General features: G+C 36.4%; 1 protein-coding gene across 1 annotated transcript; it reads right to left on the bottom strand.

The window, feature by feature from the left end:
• Nucleotides 1-3,590: 3,590 nt before the first annotated feature.
• On the bottom strand, nucleotides 3,591-8,611 carry LOC121419613. Its single transcript, XM_041614069.1, has 5 exons — nucleotides 8,267-8,611; nucleotides 5,917-6,270; nucleotides 5,132-5,464; nucleotides 4,484-4,831; nucleotides 3,591-3,913 (listed from the first exon to the last, which is right to left on the bottom strand). The coding sequence occupies exons 2-5, from the start codon at nucleotides 6,200-6,202 to the stop codon at nucleotides 3,591-3,593; spliced, it is 1,290 nt and encodes a 429-aa protein (XP_041470003.1). The 5' UTR covers nucleotides 6,203-6,270; nucleotides 8,267-8,611.
• Nucleotides 8,612-15,547: the final 6,936 nt, after the last annotated feature.

The following is a 15,547-nucleotide window of genomic DNA, read 5'->3' as shown; positions in this document are numbered from 1 at the left end:
TGCAACCAACCAGCCAATGTTTAGAAAGTTTTGATATCAATATAAAAAATTGTACTTTTTATATATGGGTTTTAGAACCGTCAAACTTAATCTCGCATTTATAACAGTGGAATATCAGAGTACCGGAAAATTTAAGCATCACCATTTACCCGATCCTCAAGATTTCGGATAGCGGCAGCATCTGTATCTGAATCGGGTTTGAAAGATATTGTCACAGAGAGACTCAAATGATAACAATTCAACACATGCCATTTGCCATATAAAACAGTCTATATATGTTTATTTACCTTGATTTATAATTATTTCAGCTTTCATCAACCAGAGAAACTATTCTCAAATGCATGTGAAATGCACAACCTCGTTCTTGTTATCAATTAGTTATTTGGAACCACCATTTATAATCATGACAATGGTTGATATATCAAGAATCTGGGAATCTTATTTCAACAAGACATCCCATATGACATGGTGAACATATTAAACTCACAATTAGCATTACGTGGATCTATTGTCTTACTATCCATACATATACCTCACTGTAACAAACATGGTATTAGGCCCTGAATTAGCCTAATCTATCCTTCACCACTTGGTTTAAACTCTTGTACCTGGAACGTTTAGACATCACTTGAGTACTAAAATTTCTTAACATCCTAAGCTACCAGTCAACTCTCGTTTCTAACATCATAAATTCTCTACACAACTTAGTGAGTTGAAACGGACACCAGAACTGTCAAGTTTTAACTTCTACAATGAAATATCTTGTTCCGTGCACCAACTCGAGTACAAAGGCCTACTGGCATGACTGGGCTTCTTGTCCTTCAACATTGAAAACATCGACGAAAATACATGTCTTATCCGACAATCGAATCAGAGTTATAACGTCTCAGTTAAGTTTTTCTTCATAAAATTGACATCTTTTCTTTGTAAAACAGTTTCATCTCAAGAGTTATCTCGCTTTGATAGCGTTGAGCAGCTCAACGATTGATGACAGTCGGCCTTTAAATCAAAGGTTTGGAACTGCCTTGCGGGTGACTTGACTTCGATGTAGTTCAAACCGCCAACTCAGTCATCCAGATTTTATGTTTCATCTTAAGTCCCAAGATCACGTGCCATCTATATTTTGAGAGTGCACATGACATATTCTCCAGAATGCATTCATTATTTATACATGTGTAGAATATGAATGATATACATAACTTCATATTCAGTTAAAAACTTACATGCCATGTCTTTATCATTGTAAGAATTTGCTTATTTTAATAAATTTCAAGTAAGAATTGTTACAAATCAAATACAGCGTTCTATCCTGATTTACATGTACAAGTTCAGCTATGTCTTTAAAGCATTTCAAAATAACTTAATTATTAAAACTGAATTACAAAAGTTTTGTTCGCTTACCGATGGCTTGAGTTTTTCAGACTTGAAAAATTGTCAAGTTTACACTGAAATAAAAGACTAAATCTTCTGCCTCTGGATCAGAAAAATAAGTAATTCTTGCATAATTTTAGCAAGCTCAAGAAAATAAAACCACAAATCAACTTCAACTACATGTACATGTACATTTTCAGAGCAGCCACATCCAACTCTCCTTTCCTCATGATGTTCAAGTTGAGGTGTGTCCACTCTGTACAATAGCAATCCACATACCTCGTATAAAACCCAATTAGGTGCAATGTTATGCTTCCTATTCAAAATACACAACGCTAGGCCAAGACAGTTATGCCTTGCACAGAAACTCCTCATCATCAATGGCACACTCAATAGATACCCCCCTCTCTCTCTCACTGTCCTTGATTCAACTCACAATTTTTGTAAAAGAAATTATTAGATTTTACTCATTTAAATCAGAGAGAATGCATTTTCAACGTGACAGAAACATCTGAATGTTATCGGCATAGATCAATATGATACTGTAAAGAGTGATGGCGAAAAAAATTTTCATTGCGATCACATACAAAGAAAACAAGACAGGCCCGCCCATAGAGTAACATAGAAGGTAGGTCTGAAATCAGAACAGCCTTTTATACATTGAACGCATTAACAACGGACTGTGGATGACTTGACAAATATGAAAAAAAAATATTTCCTTGCATAACAAGTAAATATAGCATCAGATGGAACTTCAAAAGTCAAAATCGCCCAACCTTGAAGAGAGTTGCTTGTGGGATGTCGATTTCCCGATGTTTGTCAATATATCTTACATGTACTTATTGGCCTTTGCTAATGCCACAATGTTGGTTTACTCAAACGACTCAAAATTGATTAAGTGCCTTTAGAATTAAAATCCCCGTACTCACGTTCAGTCACAAATGTCGAAATCTGGGTCCACCGCCTTCCAACATGTGTGACTGGCGATAAAGACAAGTTTTTGAAAAGCGAAAGTCACACTGCAAATAACAACTCATTTACCCTTTTAATTACAGCGAAATATCTGTATATTGAATATGCAAATTAAAGGATATTTAAATATTATTAGGTTGAAATTATTACCAGATGATAATGGGGATACATTTTCCTCCAATGACAAAATGAAACAAGAACCGTGTTTGGTTTTATTCACCAAGAAAGGAAACAAACTGGTCTGTTGAAAACGGGGCAGGTTAATGGCTTGAAATATTACTTATCAAGGCCTTTCGTATTGTGTAGAAATGTGTACACAGCTTAATCAATACAAGTTCTTAGGTCTATAGGCCTAGGACTTCAAATTTCATCAATTTTGGGAAATAAGTTAACATTTGTTATCACGTACTGCTTACATCAGGTGGGCCACAATAATGCTTTTGAGTGCCAGCACTGTAATAAGTATGTAATCCTATTTGGCAGTCATTCTATTCTAGGATTTAAAATCATAACCTGGTTTTAAATATTGGTTGGCAGTCAACGAATTTTATATATTTTTTTTCGAAATAGATTCTAAATAGATCAATCAAATATATTTGCGTCTTTAATCGCTCTTAAGCTGCCAGGCAACGAAAAGAGTTGAAGTTGTCGTCTGGTTTTGGTCTAGGAAGAGCCATGCTGGTGGATTTGGGGTGGCTGAAATTTCAGTAAAAATGATGATAATTATAATCTTGATTACTTCTTTTACAGCGCATAACTTTACGTCTGCCCAACGCACTTATGTGAAACAAAAGACACAAGGTAAAACTAAGTAAAATGAATTTAGAGAGTATTCGAAATTAGTTGGAAACTAAGTTTATTACATGACAAGCATTTTTTTTCTTATTTTTCTTAGAAAGAGAAGACTTTAACTTATGCAAATCATGTATATTTCTCATTGTAAGAGTGAACATTCCAAGGAATGGCGGAAGCATGTAATGCCAAAAAAAAAGGAATATTTTTTTTCTCAGATAAATGGGTAGGATTGTGTTGTCATTGTAAAAAGTAACTGAAGCAAAAATGGCAATTTTGTGTAAAAGAAAAGTAAACGATCTTGGGACCAATGCTACATGGAAAGAGCGTTCGTTGTCGATGAAGTCACAGAAGAGAGAATATCTCTACAATTCTAAATAAACTGAAAAATAGAATTGCACAATATTACAAATATTTATTAAATTTCAATTCACTATTCATCACTCAAGCAGTAGTTATTGATACTCACAGGATATGTTCAAAATCATGCTTGCATTTATTGACGATTCAAAGGGTGTATCAGGTTGAAATGCCTGACATAAAAGATGTTTCCCATGGTCAAACCTATTGAGTACGACGATCAGACTGCTTTCAGCATCATATCGATCAGCGTTGTTGATGGATATCCTCTGGGTTGAATTGCCTGTGACGTTCCTTGATCCGATATACCAGTGAATGAAAGGAGCAGGATACCCATTGCGAGCTGTGCAGGTTATGTCGGTTTGTATACCGTCTTGAAGGCTCTCTGGGACGGTCAGTTTAACATTATCTGGTATGGCTTGGGGTGAATGAATTAAAGCAGTGAAATAATAACATGTATTTGGTCGGTACCGGCAAGCAGATCCTCAACTATTAATTATGACAATATAAAACGTATTAAACGTACATTATGAACCCTTGAGCTCAAATGGAAAAGCCAACATGACCAGTGAAATACCCAGTACAAGGTGCTGACAAGCCATTATTTTTGACAATGGTGACATTGGATGATTTCAAGTCCGGTGTTGACCTTGGTGTTGGTGCTGGTGTTAAAATTTGGATTGCTTCCCCTGGCTCCAAATCTTATTCATAGTTTGCAAAACTGATCTAGATCACATTATTAACACCTCAACAACTAGTGAGGTACTTTTCATGATCATCTTCATTTTATGTGTGGCATTATAATCGTGTAAAAATTGACCCAACACCAACACCAAAAGGTCAACACCGTACTGAAATCACCCATTTGGTTATTTGATAGGCAAATTATTAGCGTTTTTTTATATTTGTAAAGAATACTTTCGAAATGGAAGAAAATATTTAGCCATGATATCCAATTTATAGATTTTTAAGATACATCGTAACTCACCGTACACCATCAATCTGGCTACCGCGATGGCAACAAACTTGCCAACCATATATGCGTTGCAGTGAATGTATTGTCTATGGTCCTTCTTTTTTGGCAATATTGTGATGGAACTCTCAGTGTCAGATAAATTATCATCTGAAATGAAACTTCGAGTCTCTGTGTTGTTCAGCAGGCTAATGTTGCCATCGGGAAAATGCCATTCTAATTCAGTCGCTGGGAATGATCCAATCGCTTTACAAGTGACTGAAGTGATTGAATCTTCTTTAATGTATAGACTTCTTGACGGAGTTCCATGTTCTTGGTGGCCTTCAGCGTGAGGAACAAAGAGCAGCATACTAGATGGTAGAACTGCAGGATGAAGACAGCGGATTGACATGCAAAACTTATTTAAATCACGTAAAATTTAATTCAAAGCTACGATTTGTTTAGTGTTGCTAAAAGAAGATGCTTTGAAAATTTGAAAATATTGCAGAAGCAAAAAAATGACCCACGGTAAAAGACAATGAGATGGTCACTAGGTTTTGAACAAAAAAGAAAGCTTACACTTAAAATTCTTAAAGTTGTTTATTTATCAGTAAATAAAGGACAAAGCAAGAGGGTGGTATGGACATCTCGTGAAATATTCTTTCCTTCCAAGATGATACATACCATGAACATTCAAATGAACCGATATTTGGAGATTGTTTTGAAGTAGTGGATGGGATGCAGTGCACTCAAGTATCCTTCCTCGGTCACTCTTAGAGGCTTTGATTGTTAGAGCTTTTTGGGAGATATATAGGTCGTCTTGTATGGCATCAAACTGATCACCAGATAAAGCTATTACATCGTAGGGTATATGCCATTGTAGTACTGCTGGAGGCCTCGCCCAGTACGCTTCGCATATGATGTTAACTTGATGTCCAGCCATTATTGTTATAGTCGTGTTGTGAAAGTAAGGACGATTCGAGCTCTCGTCTGTTATACGAATCCTGAAGGGTGCAGCTGGTGACAGAAAATTGAAACAAATATTTGTACATTATTTGGGTTGGGTCTAATTTTACTAGTGTGGAAATTTTAGTCTTTGCGAAGAAAATACGATTTTCAAAACTCTTTTCCAATTCAAAACTTCAAATTGACTAGGGATAGGTTTAGAACCTACGTGTTTTTGGCATTGCCTAGTTTATTAATCAGACTTTGAATTTCGTCGAGAATAGACGTCGATATCACCAACTCATATAGAAGTAGCTTCGTGTAATAATTAAATTCATGTAACATCAAAATGTTTTACTTACACTATATTGAAATGGCTAAACACCATGTAAACCGTTCCTCCATTTGATTCACCTTCATTAACAATGGTATGTGAAAGGCTTTGATTTGCTTTTAAAATTCATCCTACAGTCACCAAATAATCGATCATAGCTGTAATATATATATTTTTGTAGAATACTTACTCGATTGTAATGGTGTTACCTGCATGCTACTGGATCCAGGTTTCTCATTTCCGTATGTGCTGCTTAATGAGCAAGAATAATCATCGCTATCATTTTCATCAAGATTTCTAATGGTTAAATTTCCACTCGAATTATCAGCCGACAAGCTGAACTTCTTTGGGTCAAGAAAGGTTGACAATATGCAATCCCTATACGGTAAACATGAATGAGAAGCCACCTCGACATTGTCACCCTTGGTCCAGACCACTCGCCGATTTCTTGATTCCGGTGTGAACGAACAGGACATTGTAAAGTCTTCACCGATGACTGGAAGAGACTTGTCTGTCTGGATAGACACTTCAAATGCATGGTTTCCTGTATGGGTGAAATAGGAAATAGGATTCGTTGAAGCAAAATCCGCGATGAACATCATGTACATAAAGTGATGTGATGATGAATACGACCCAACCTCTGGCATGGCCAAATGTAAGGATAGACTGATCGGGCAAGATTGGACACCCAAGTATTTATCTTTACGTGTTGGGTCATGGGGTTTAAATCTAAATTGTGTGGATTATGCTACTAAGGATGGGAAATGCTTAAACAACTCTACTCTACAAACTTTCGATGATAACCAAATTAGTGCACAATATGTTTCCATAGCACTTCTCCAGGTTGGTTATTGTGGGTCCCTCTTCAATAAATTTATTTTGCAAGCAAGGATAACAGCTTTGTATTTCCTTTTAGCACAAATTAAGTTGGTTTTCCTTAGTCTAGTCATGTGCATCCTTTTGGGGCATATTTTTGAGGTGCTCAGACACCGGGTGGATATATCAATTGCACATAAGAGCGACCTCCACTTCTTTATCCCCAATTAACTTACACCCAGATCGATGCTCAGTTTGATTTTTCACATTTTCGATGAGGTTTCATTACAATAAGGTCTGGGATTCCACGACAGCACTTGCTTCCTTTGGCAAGGCGTTTATCTTCATTTGCCACTCATGTGTAGTAAATTGGTACCCGGTAGGAAGAAATTCCTTGAATGCTCGATGCACCCGTTCAAGGTAGCCGTTCCAAAGCCGGGTTAATAACAAGAAGAGCTTAGAACTATTTGCATTAAGTACTAAATGACGCATCGCATTCTACAATTATCTACTTAACGCACTCATGCTCATATATAGCCCTAAACCTATGCTACAATGAGTAATTAAGTTAAGGTAAACTTACCAAAAGAAATAGCAGGGCTCAGCAATAGATACATATAAATAATTTGAAAAATGACCTCCATGACTATAGATATCGACAAAGAGCAAGCTGAGAATATGAGGACAAAATGCAATGGAATATGATGTTAAAGAATCCATATTGATTTATAGCACTGGAAACGAGTATTCTAGAATCGATACAATAGTAATTCAGTTTCACAACATCAATAAGACATCAATTTAAAATGACATTTTGCGTGACTTGATGAATAAATAAGGTGGCGCTCTTTGTTGCATCGTTTATTTAGAATTAAAGTCTTTACAACCGCTTCAATAAGAACCGGAAATATACTGACAAACGATAGGTGGCTTTGGAGAAAGTTCTAACAATGCTTTACAGTTATATTCAGCAATAAAGAATCTCAAGAATGTAAATAATCTAAGGAATATTGAAATAAAAAAGTATATATATCTGTATTTGTTTTTATTGTGCCGAGGCTTATACAAGTGTTTAATACATGAAACACCAATAAGTCTTGCTAAAAGTTAACCTATATTATTAAAACATATGTAATGCACCTGATGCAACCAACCAAGCAATATATAGAAAGTTCTGATATCAATATAAAAATTTTTACTTTTTATATATAGATTTTAGAACCGTCCAACTTAAACTCGCATTTATAACAATAGAATTTCAGAGAACCGAAAAATTTAAGCATCACCATTTACCCGATCCTCAAGATTTCGGAGAGCGGCAGCATCTGTATTTGAATCGGGTTTAAAAGATATTGTCACACGGAGACTCAAATGATTACAATTCAACACATGCCGTTTGCCGTATAGAACAATCATTGTCTGTTTACTTACCTTGATGAATAATTCTTTCAGCTTTCATGAACCAGAGAAACTATTCTCATATGTATGTAAAATGCACAACCTCGTTCTTGTTATCAATTATTTTTTTTGAAATCACCATTTACAATCATGACAATGGTTGATGTATCAAGAATCTGGAATTTTAATTTCACCAAGAAATCCCACATGACACGGTGAACCTATAACATATCTATCCTGATTTACCACAATTTCAGCCATGTCTTTAAAGCATTCGAAAGTAACTTAATTATTAAAACTGAATCACAAAAGTTTCATTCGCTTACCGATGGCTTGAGCTTCTCAGACTTGAAAAATTGTCAAGTTTACACTGAAGTAAAAAGGTTAAATATTTCTGCCTTTGGATCAGAAAAATTAGTAATTCTTGCATAATTTTAGCAAGCTCAAGAAAACAAAAACAAATTATCTTCAACTGCATTTTCAGAGCAGCCACAACCAACTCTCATTTCCTCATGGTGTTCAAGTTGAAGTGTGTCTACTCTGTACAATAGCAATCCACATACCATCTGTAAAACCCAATTAGGTGCATTGCTATGCTTCCTATTCAAACTACACAATGCTAGGCCAAGACAATTATGTCTTGCACAGCTGAATAACTCCTCACCATCAATGGCGCACTCAATATATATCCCCCTCTCTCTCTTTCTCACTGTCGTTTATTCAACTTACAATTTTTTGTAAAAGTAATTATAAGATTTTTACTCATTTAAATCACAGAGAATGCAACTGGCGCGTTGGCTCAGTTGGTAGAGCGTCCGTCTCACAACCGGGAGGTCAGGGTTCAAACCCCGACCGCGTCAGACCAAGAGATGTTAAAGGATTGGAGTTGCTGCTACCCTGTTTTGGCGTTCAATGGTTAAAGGGATAGAGCCTCGTCGATCCGGCGCTGCACAGCGGCTTCCGGGCCAACGATCAATCATGTCAATTGGTCAAAGCAGATTTTCGGAGTATTTCATTTCATGTCTATTTCGAACAATAATATATGGATTTTCCCTTTATTATCATTTTTTTCAACGTAACAGATATAAACATCTGAATGTTATCGGCATCGATCAATATGATGACAAAATTATTTTTCATTGGGATCACATACAAAGAAAATAAGACAGGCCCGCCATACCGTCTTGAGTAAGTGGTCTGAAATCAGAGCAGCCTTTTATGCATTAAATGCATCAAAAATGGCTTGTGAATGACTCGACAAACATGACAAAATATGCTTCCTTGCATAACAAGGAAATAACTATAACATCAGATGGAACTTAAAAAAGTAAAAATTGCCCAAATTTGAAGACTGTTGCTTGTGGAATCTTGTGGAATGTCGATGTCCCTAGTATGCTTGTCAATATATCTTAGCTGTAGGCCGTTGCTTATGCCAAAATTTTAGTTTACTCATACGGCCCAAAATTGATTAAAGCCTTTGGAAACTATATCCCGTACTCACATTTAGTCACAGATGTCAAAAGCTGGGTCCACCGCCTTCCAACATATGTGGCTAACTGTACCATGGTTGAAGGTGATAAAGGAAAGTATTTGAGCAACAGAAGTCACACTGCAAATAATTTACCCTTTTAATTGCAACGAAATATTTGTCTTTTGAATGTGCAAAATTAAATACTATTAGGTAGGAATTATTACCTGAAGATAATGATAAATTTTATATCAATGACAGAATGAAACAAGAACGGTGTTTGGTTTTATTTACCAAAAAAGGAAACAAACTGGTCTGTTAAAAACACGGCACGTTAATGGCTTGAAATATTACTTATCAAGGCCTTTCGAATTGTTTAGAAATGTGTTCACAGTTTAATCAATACAAAGCCATAGTTCTAAAGGCCTAGACTTCAAATTCCATCAATTTGGGAAATAAGTTAAAAATTTGTATCACGTACTGTACTACATATCAGGTGAGCCACAATAATGTGAGTGCTAGCAATGTAATAATTATGTAATCCTATTTGGTACTCATTCTATTCTATTGTTAAAAATCATAACCTAGTTTTAAATACTGGTTGGCAGTCAACGAAGAGAGTTGAAGATGCCGCCTCGTTTTTGTCAACGATGATCCAAGACTGTGGATGTGGGATAGCTGCATTTTCATGTAAAACAAGTCAAGCAAGAAAAGAGAGTGATAGGTAAACAGTAAATGGCTACAATGAAATTTGCAACTAGCCAATAATCTATGCGACACCACACAGCTGACATATAATAATGACAATAATGATAATGATGATAATAATAGTAATACTGTTAATATAATTTAAAATTAACATAGAATTTGATATGTCCGTCCTGGCTCGCCCTGGCTGAATATTGATGGATTATGAATTTACGACAAAATTAGTGAAGAAAACAAATCATACGTTCGTTCTTTATCGATGCGTGTCAATAATGTAAAGAAATATCAGTGTTATTCTGAATCAAATAAAAGCTAAATTGCGGGCATTACACAAAAGTAACAAAATATTGCAGATTTCTAATTAGCAATGGCTTACTCAGTAATGATTGATACTCACATGAAATGTTCAAGATCATGCTCCCATTCATCGATAGATTTAAGATTGATGTTGGTTGAACTGCCTGGCATAGAATATATTTTCCATGGTCAAACCGATTTGGTGTGAAGGTCAGAGTGCTTTCAGCATCATATCGATCAGCGCTGTTGACTGATATCTTCATAGATGAATGACCGGTGACATTCCTTGACCCAATGTACCAATGGATGACTGGAGCTGGGTATCCATTAACAGCTTTGCATGTTACATTTGTTTCCATACCGTTGTATACAGCTGGTTCGATAGTTATTCTGACATCATCTGGCAAAGCTTGTTCGATATAATAGAAAATAATAATAATCGTATTTGTTACACCTGCATAAACGTGGACCTAGCCACGGATGATTTTCTGACGTTACTGGGGGTGCTGTGACAATGCTCAGCATCGCCAGTAACAATAGAATAATCCTCCGTGGACAGGGCCCTGGGTATAAAAATAGCAGGACAAAAGCAAGGAGATTCCATTTGGGGCATCTGCCATAATTCCAGCTCTGACGTACAGACAACCCTATTTTCCCAAAGGTGATTCTGTTGATACGATTCACTATTTCAATTAGGATCAATTCTACAATAGCAAACCCAGTAACCAAAGATACTCACATGATATGTTCAAGATAATGCTTTCATTTACAGAGCGTTCCAATGGTGATGAAGGTTGAACTGCCTGACACAGAAGCCGTTTTGCATGATCCAGGATCGTATTAGGTACGAGAACCAATGTGCTTTCAGCATCATAACGATCTGCTACGTTTAATGAAGTCTTTTGCGATGAATCATCTGTTACATTTCTAGATCCGATATACCAATGGATTAGAGGAGCAGGGTATCCATTGAAAGCTCTGCATGTTATGTTGATCGCTATACCGTCGTTAACATCCTTAGGGAAAGTCATTGTCACTTCATGAGGTGGACCTGAAGACAAGGTACAGATAAATCCATTTACACTTTAATGGCATGTGTAAATTTAGTTTTAGCTAGGCTAAGAATATTGATATTTCCAAATTTTCCATGTACGAAGTTAAAGACAAATGGAGAAGATCTACCTCCCCTTTATGTGTGTATCTCTTAATCTGTCTCTATTCTTACTCACAGGTAATATTACCAAAATTGTCAATACCATTATAAAAACTAATGGGATTTATTCATTGAACGCTTTAGCGCAATTTAATATGGCTGCTCAGCCACGGCCGGGGTAATAATGTGATACCAAGTATCAAAGTGCAGTTGAGTTTAATTATGCACATAGAAATTGCGCTATATAAGTGGACATGTTATTATTATTACTTTAAAAACTAGAGAAATATCAATTAAAGAATGGGAAATGTTTCATTGCCTTGAAGAATCGAAATGAAGCTGGTATCCTCTCTTTCAGTCATGCCAGTTGGATCATACTGTCATAAATATTTCGAAAACTTGCTTTTTGTTAAACGAGTTTCTGGAAACGGATTGAATCCAGAGAAAACAGTATCTGCATAATACATGAACAGTAAGTGGATCAATGAGTTATGGCACCCAAGGTCACTAAATTTCCATATTACAGCAGAGAGAGAGAAGGCGGGGGGGGGGGTATGTACGTGTTGGGGCAGGCGCATCATGCATGTAGGTAAGGATGAGGGTGATGTGTAATGGCAAGTGTGATTCAACTCATATATATTATTATATCAATGTTTATCGCAGTGATAAAGATCTGATAGGAAACGACATTCTTCCTAAATGACATTAAACAACACAAGCAACCAATTATTGATATAATGAAAGAGAGAAGAAAAAAAAGAACTCACCATAAACGATTAATTGAACTGTTTTAGTACCAACAAGTTCTTTGTCCATCGATGCATTGCATTGGATTGACATTCCGTGGGTCTTCGTGTCTGGATGTATCATAATGGTACTTTCAGTGTCAAACAGAGAGTTATCAAAAGAACTGGAATTGTTTACATAGTTCCTATTATTCAAAATAATTTCCCTACTTCCAAAAACAGTCCATGATAGTTCAGTCGCTGGTAAAGATGCTATGGTCTTACAAGTGATAGACGTCGGTGAATCTTCTTGGACGTATATGACCGTTGGTCGCAATTCGTATTTTTGTTCATCCTTGGTTTTGAAAAGCAGCATGCGAGATGGAAGAACTTGAAAAACAAAGGAAATAGAGAGGCGAGTACCGCGCCTTCATCAAAAGTTGTTTTAACAGAGTTTAAAATGGCTTCATATATTACAGAAGATCCGCTCACAAATATTTAAAGATCCAAGTGGACATAATGATCCATATATTTTGTGAACATCTTGCAGACGACTAGGCAAAAAAATATATGAGAAAGTGATCTAGAGTGATAATGATTCATCACTTGCTAGTGTAGTTTTAATACGTGAGTTTCACCTCTGATGACATTCTATCAGTGGATATGTATGTAGCGTGAGTGATCTTGGCTTATGCCTGTTGGCTGTATTAAATGGTGACTCTGATTATTAGATAAGATAAACCTGGCTGTCGTGTACTGGTTTATAGTGTTTTATTTTTTGGCAGACGTATTAATTACACTCGTATTCCGATCGGAATGCATTAATTTAGACCTTAGAAACAGTGAGGGAGGAGAGAGAGGCAATGAGAGACATACACAGACAATGACAGAGGGGATGGTGAATATTATTTTAAATTTGACCGTACTATTACTATGATTACAGGTTGGCACAAATAACAATACAAATTTTATGCAACTATAAATATAGGTATTTTTTCTCTTTTAGGACCAAATTTTAGGAGTATTTGTGTTTATAAAGTGATGTGATTAAAACAAGCAGTAATTCAAACAATAATGATTTAACAAATACATTAGCACAGTTCTACAAAATGATAGATTCTTTTATCTTCCAATATCTACCGTGAACAGTTAGATGAACCGAGCATTGGAGGTTATCTCTAATTTCTGGATGTGATGCAAAGCAGTCCAGGATCTTTCCGTCATCGTTCTGGGAAGGCGTAAGAGTAACAATCTTCCGAGAATTGTAGAAGTCATCCTGTACCACAACAGACTGCTCCTGAAGAACAGCACTAACTTCACCCGGTACTCGCCACCTAAGAATGGCAGGAGGCCTTGTCCAATACACTCCACATATGATGTCATATGCCTCTCTGGCTATTACTGTTACGTAAGTGTTGTGGTTACAATAGCTGCTTGATGAAGTATGTGTGAGATGAATCCTGTACGGTCCAGCTGGCGAAGGGGTAAATTATATATATATATATATATATATATATATATATATATATATATATATATATATATATAATAAAAAGGTTAAGTCTGTCTTCTTTTAAAGGTTATGCTACCCCTAATACATATGTTCTCAAAGACTTAGACAAATTTGCCAAAATCTCTTAAATATCTTAACGAACGTCATTTTCGAAATAAGGCTAACAGTTATCATTTGGGCAAATGGGATGTTGTCGAAAAAAAAATTGTTTGTACCTTATAAGCATTGTGATACATCAGTTATGTCGGCGAAACTCCAAACAAAAAACTGACCGATGGCATGTCATAGGAAATAACGTAATACAAATATAGCTTTCGTCTTGAGTCGCTTTTGTAGGAATGACTTTTGTAGAACATTGCGTGATGCAGCATTAATGAACGTTCCCCAGAGCTGGCCTCCCTTTTCGAAATTGTTGAGCCCCCACCCCCAAGAAAAAAATTCTCTGTTTGGAATCAATCCCGAGTCCCCAGCTTAGAACGCAACCGCACTGGTCCAAACAGTGGTGCGGAGGTGGACTTACACACCACTCTGCTCTCTATATTGGTAGATAAGAATGCTTAAACACACCTGGTCCATAAGGGTTTCCTTGAGGTATGTCAATATTGATAAACAAAAAGGCAGAGAATAAATATACATCCATGTAAATTACAGCTAAATCCAGATTAATTCTCTTACACTCTATATTGCATTGCAATAAATAGTTCAGGCATACCTGGAGACAATGGAACAACTTGCTGGCTCGTTGATCCGAGTATCCCATTCCTATTATGACTGATTACTGTACAGTAGTACTTGTCTCTATCATCTATATCAATCACCTTTATTGTTAAATTCCCACTTGAAGAATCGGCATCCAAGCTGTACTTTAATGGGTTATGACTGTGGGGTAGACTACATCTGGGTATACGGTACGGCATACATGAATGAGAGGCCACTTGGATGTTGCTACCCTTGGTCCAAATCACTTGCCGATATTTGATTTGAGGTGTGAAGGAACAGACCAGAGTGAAATCTTCACCGATTACTGGAAGAAAGTTGTCTGTCTGGATAGACACTTCAAATGCATGGTTTCCTGCATAGACGAGATATTAAAAAAAATCGAGGGACTAAAATCAAAGGCTGTCTAGTAAACATTCATCAAATGCAATAGTCAAAAGTTCACACGGCTTACAAATAAAAAGAATTGTAAAAGCTGGATTTATGAAGCATTTTATAGGAAGCGCTGCTATTATTACCCCAACTTTAGCTCGAGCTACCATCACCGGCGCTCAGTGCATGCATGGGTTCTAGTAGGATCCAAGGCGCATGCAAGGAATAACTCCTACTGGGTTCCCATTCACCTCACCTAGGTCGAGTACAGTGAGGATAAATTTCTTGCTGAAGGAAAGCGCATCATGGCTGGGATTTGAACCCACCACCCTCTATTTCAGAGATGAATCAAGAGGGAATATTGAATAAGAAATTGTCAACATTAACATGCTATCACTATAGGAATGATCATTTCAAATCTGTACCAGGAAGCGACAACTTCGAACAAGGTTCTTAAAGTCTTTGCGTGCAGAAAAATACCCAATCGATAAAACTGAAAATATTCATTTGTTGGTCACTGTATATTTAATAAAACTTAAATTTCCGATTTCTTTATATTCAATTTTATCTGAACGTCCGCGCATACCCGCTTGTATAATTGCAAGGAGTAAGAATTTTTTCAAAGTAACCTTTCCTGGCTGAAATCAACAAATT

Source organism: Lytechinus variegatus, chromosome 8 (genome assembly GCF_018143015.1).
Source record: "Lytechinus variegatus isolate NC3 chromosome 8, Lvar_3.0, whole genome shotgun sequence".
Classification (NCBI taxonomy): Eukaryota; Metazoa; Echinodermata; class Echinoidea; order Temnopleuroida; family Toxopneustidae; genus Lytechinus; species Lytechinus variegatus.
The sequence above is the reverse complement of the archived record's forward strand: the minus strand, read 5'-3'. Positions and strand labels throughout refer to the sequence as shown.

Excerpts from the sequence above, each read along its gene's own strand:
- LOC121419613 (XM_041614069.1), bottom strand. The coding sequence starts at position 6,202 with ATGTCCTGTTCGTTCACACCGGAATCAAGAAATCGGCGAGTGGTCTGG. Across the intron at positions 5,465-5,916 it reads GGTAACACCATTACAATCGA|CTGCACCCTTCAGGATTCGT; the intron begins GTAAGTATTCTA and ends TTCTGTCACCAG. Across the intron at positions 4,832-5,131 it reads GGTTCATTTGAATGTTCATG|TTCTACCATCTAGTATGCTG; the intron begins GTATGTATCATC and ends TTCATCCTGCAG.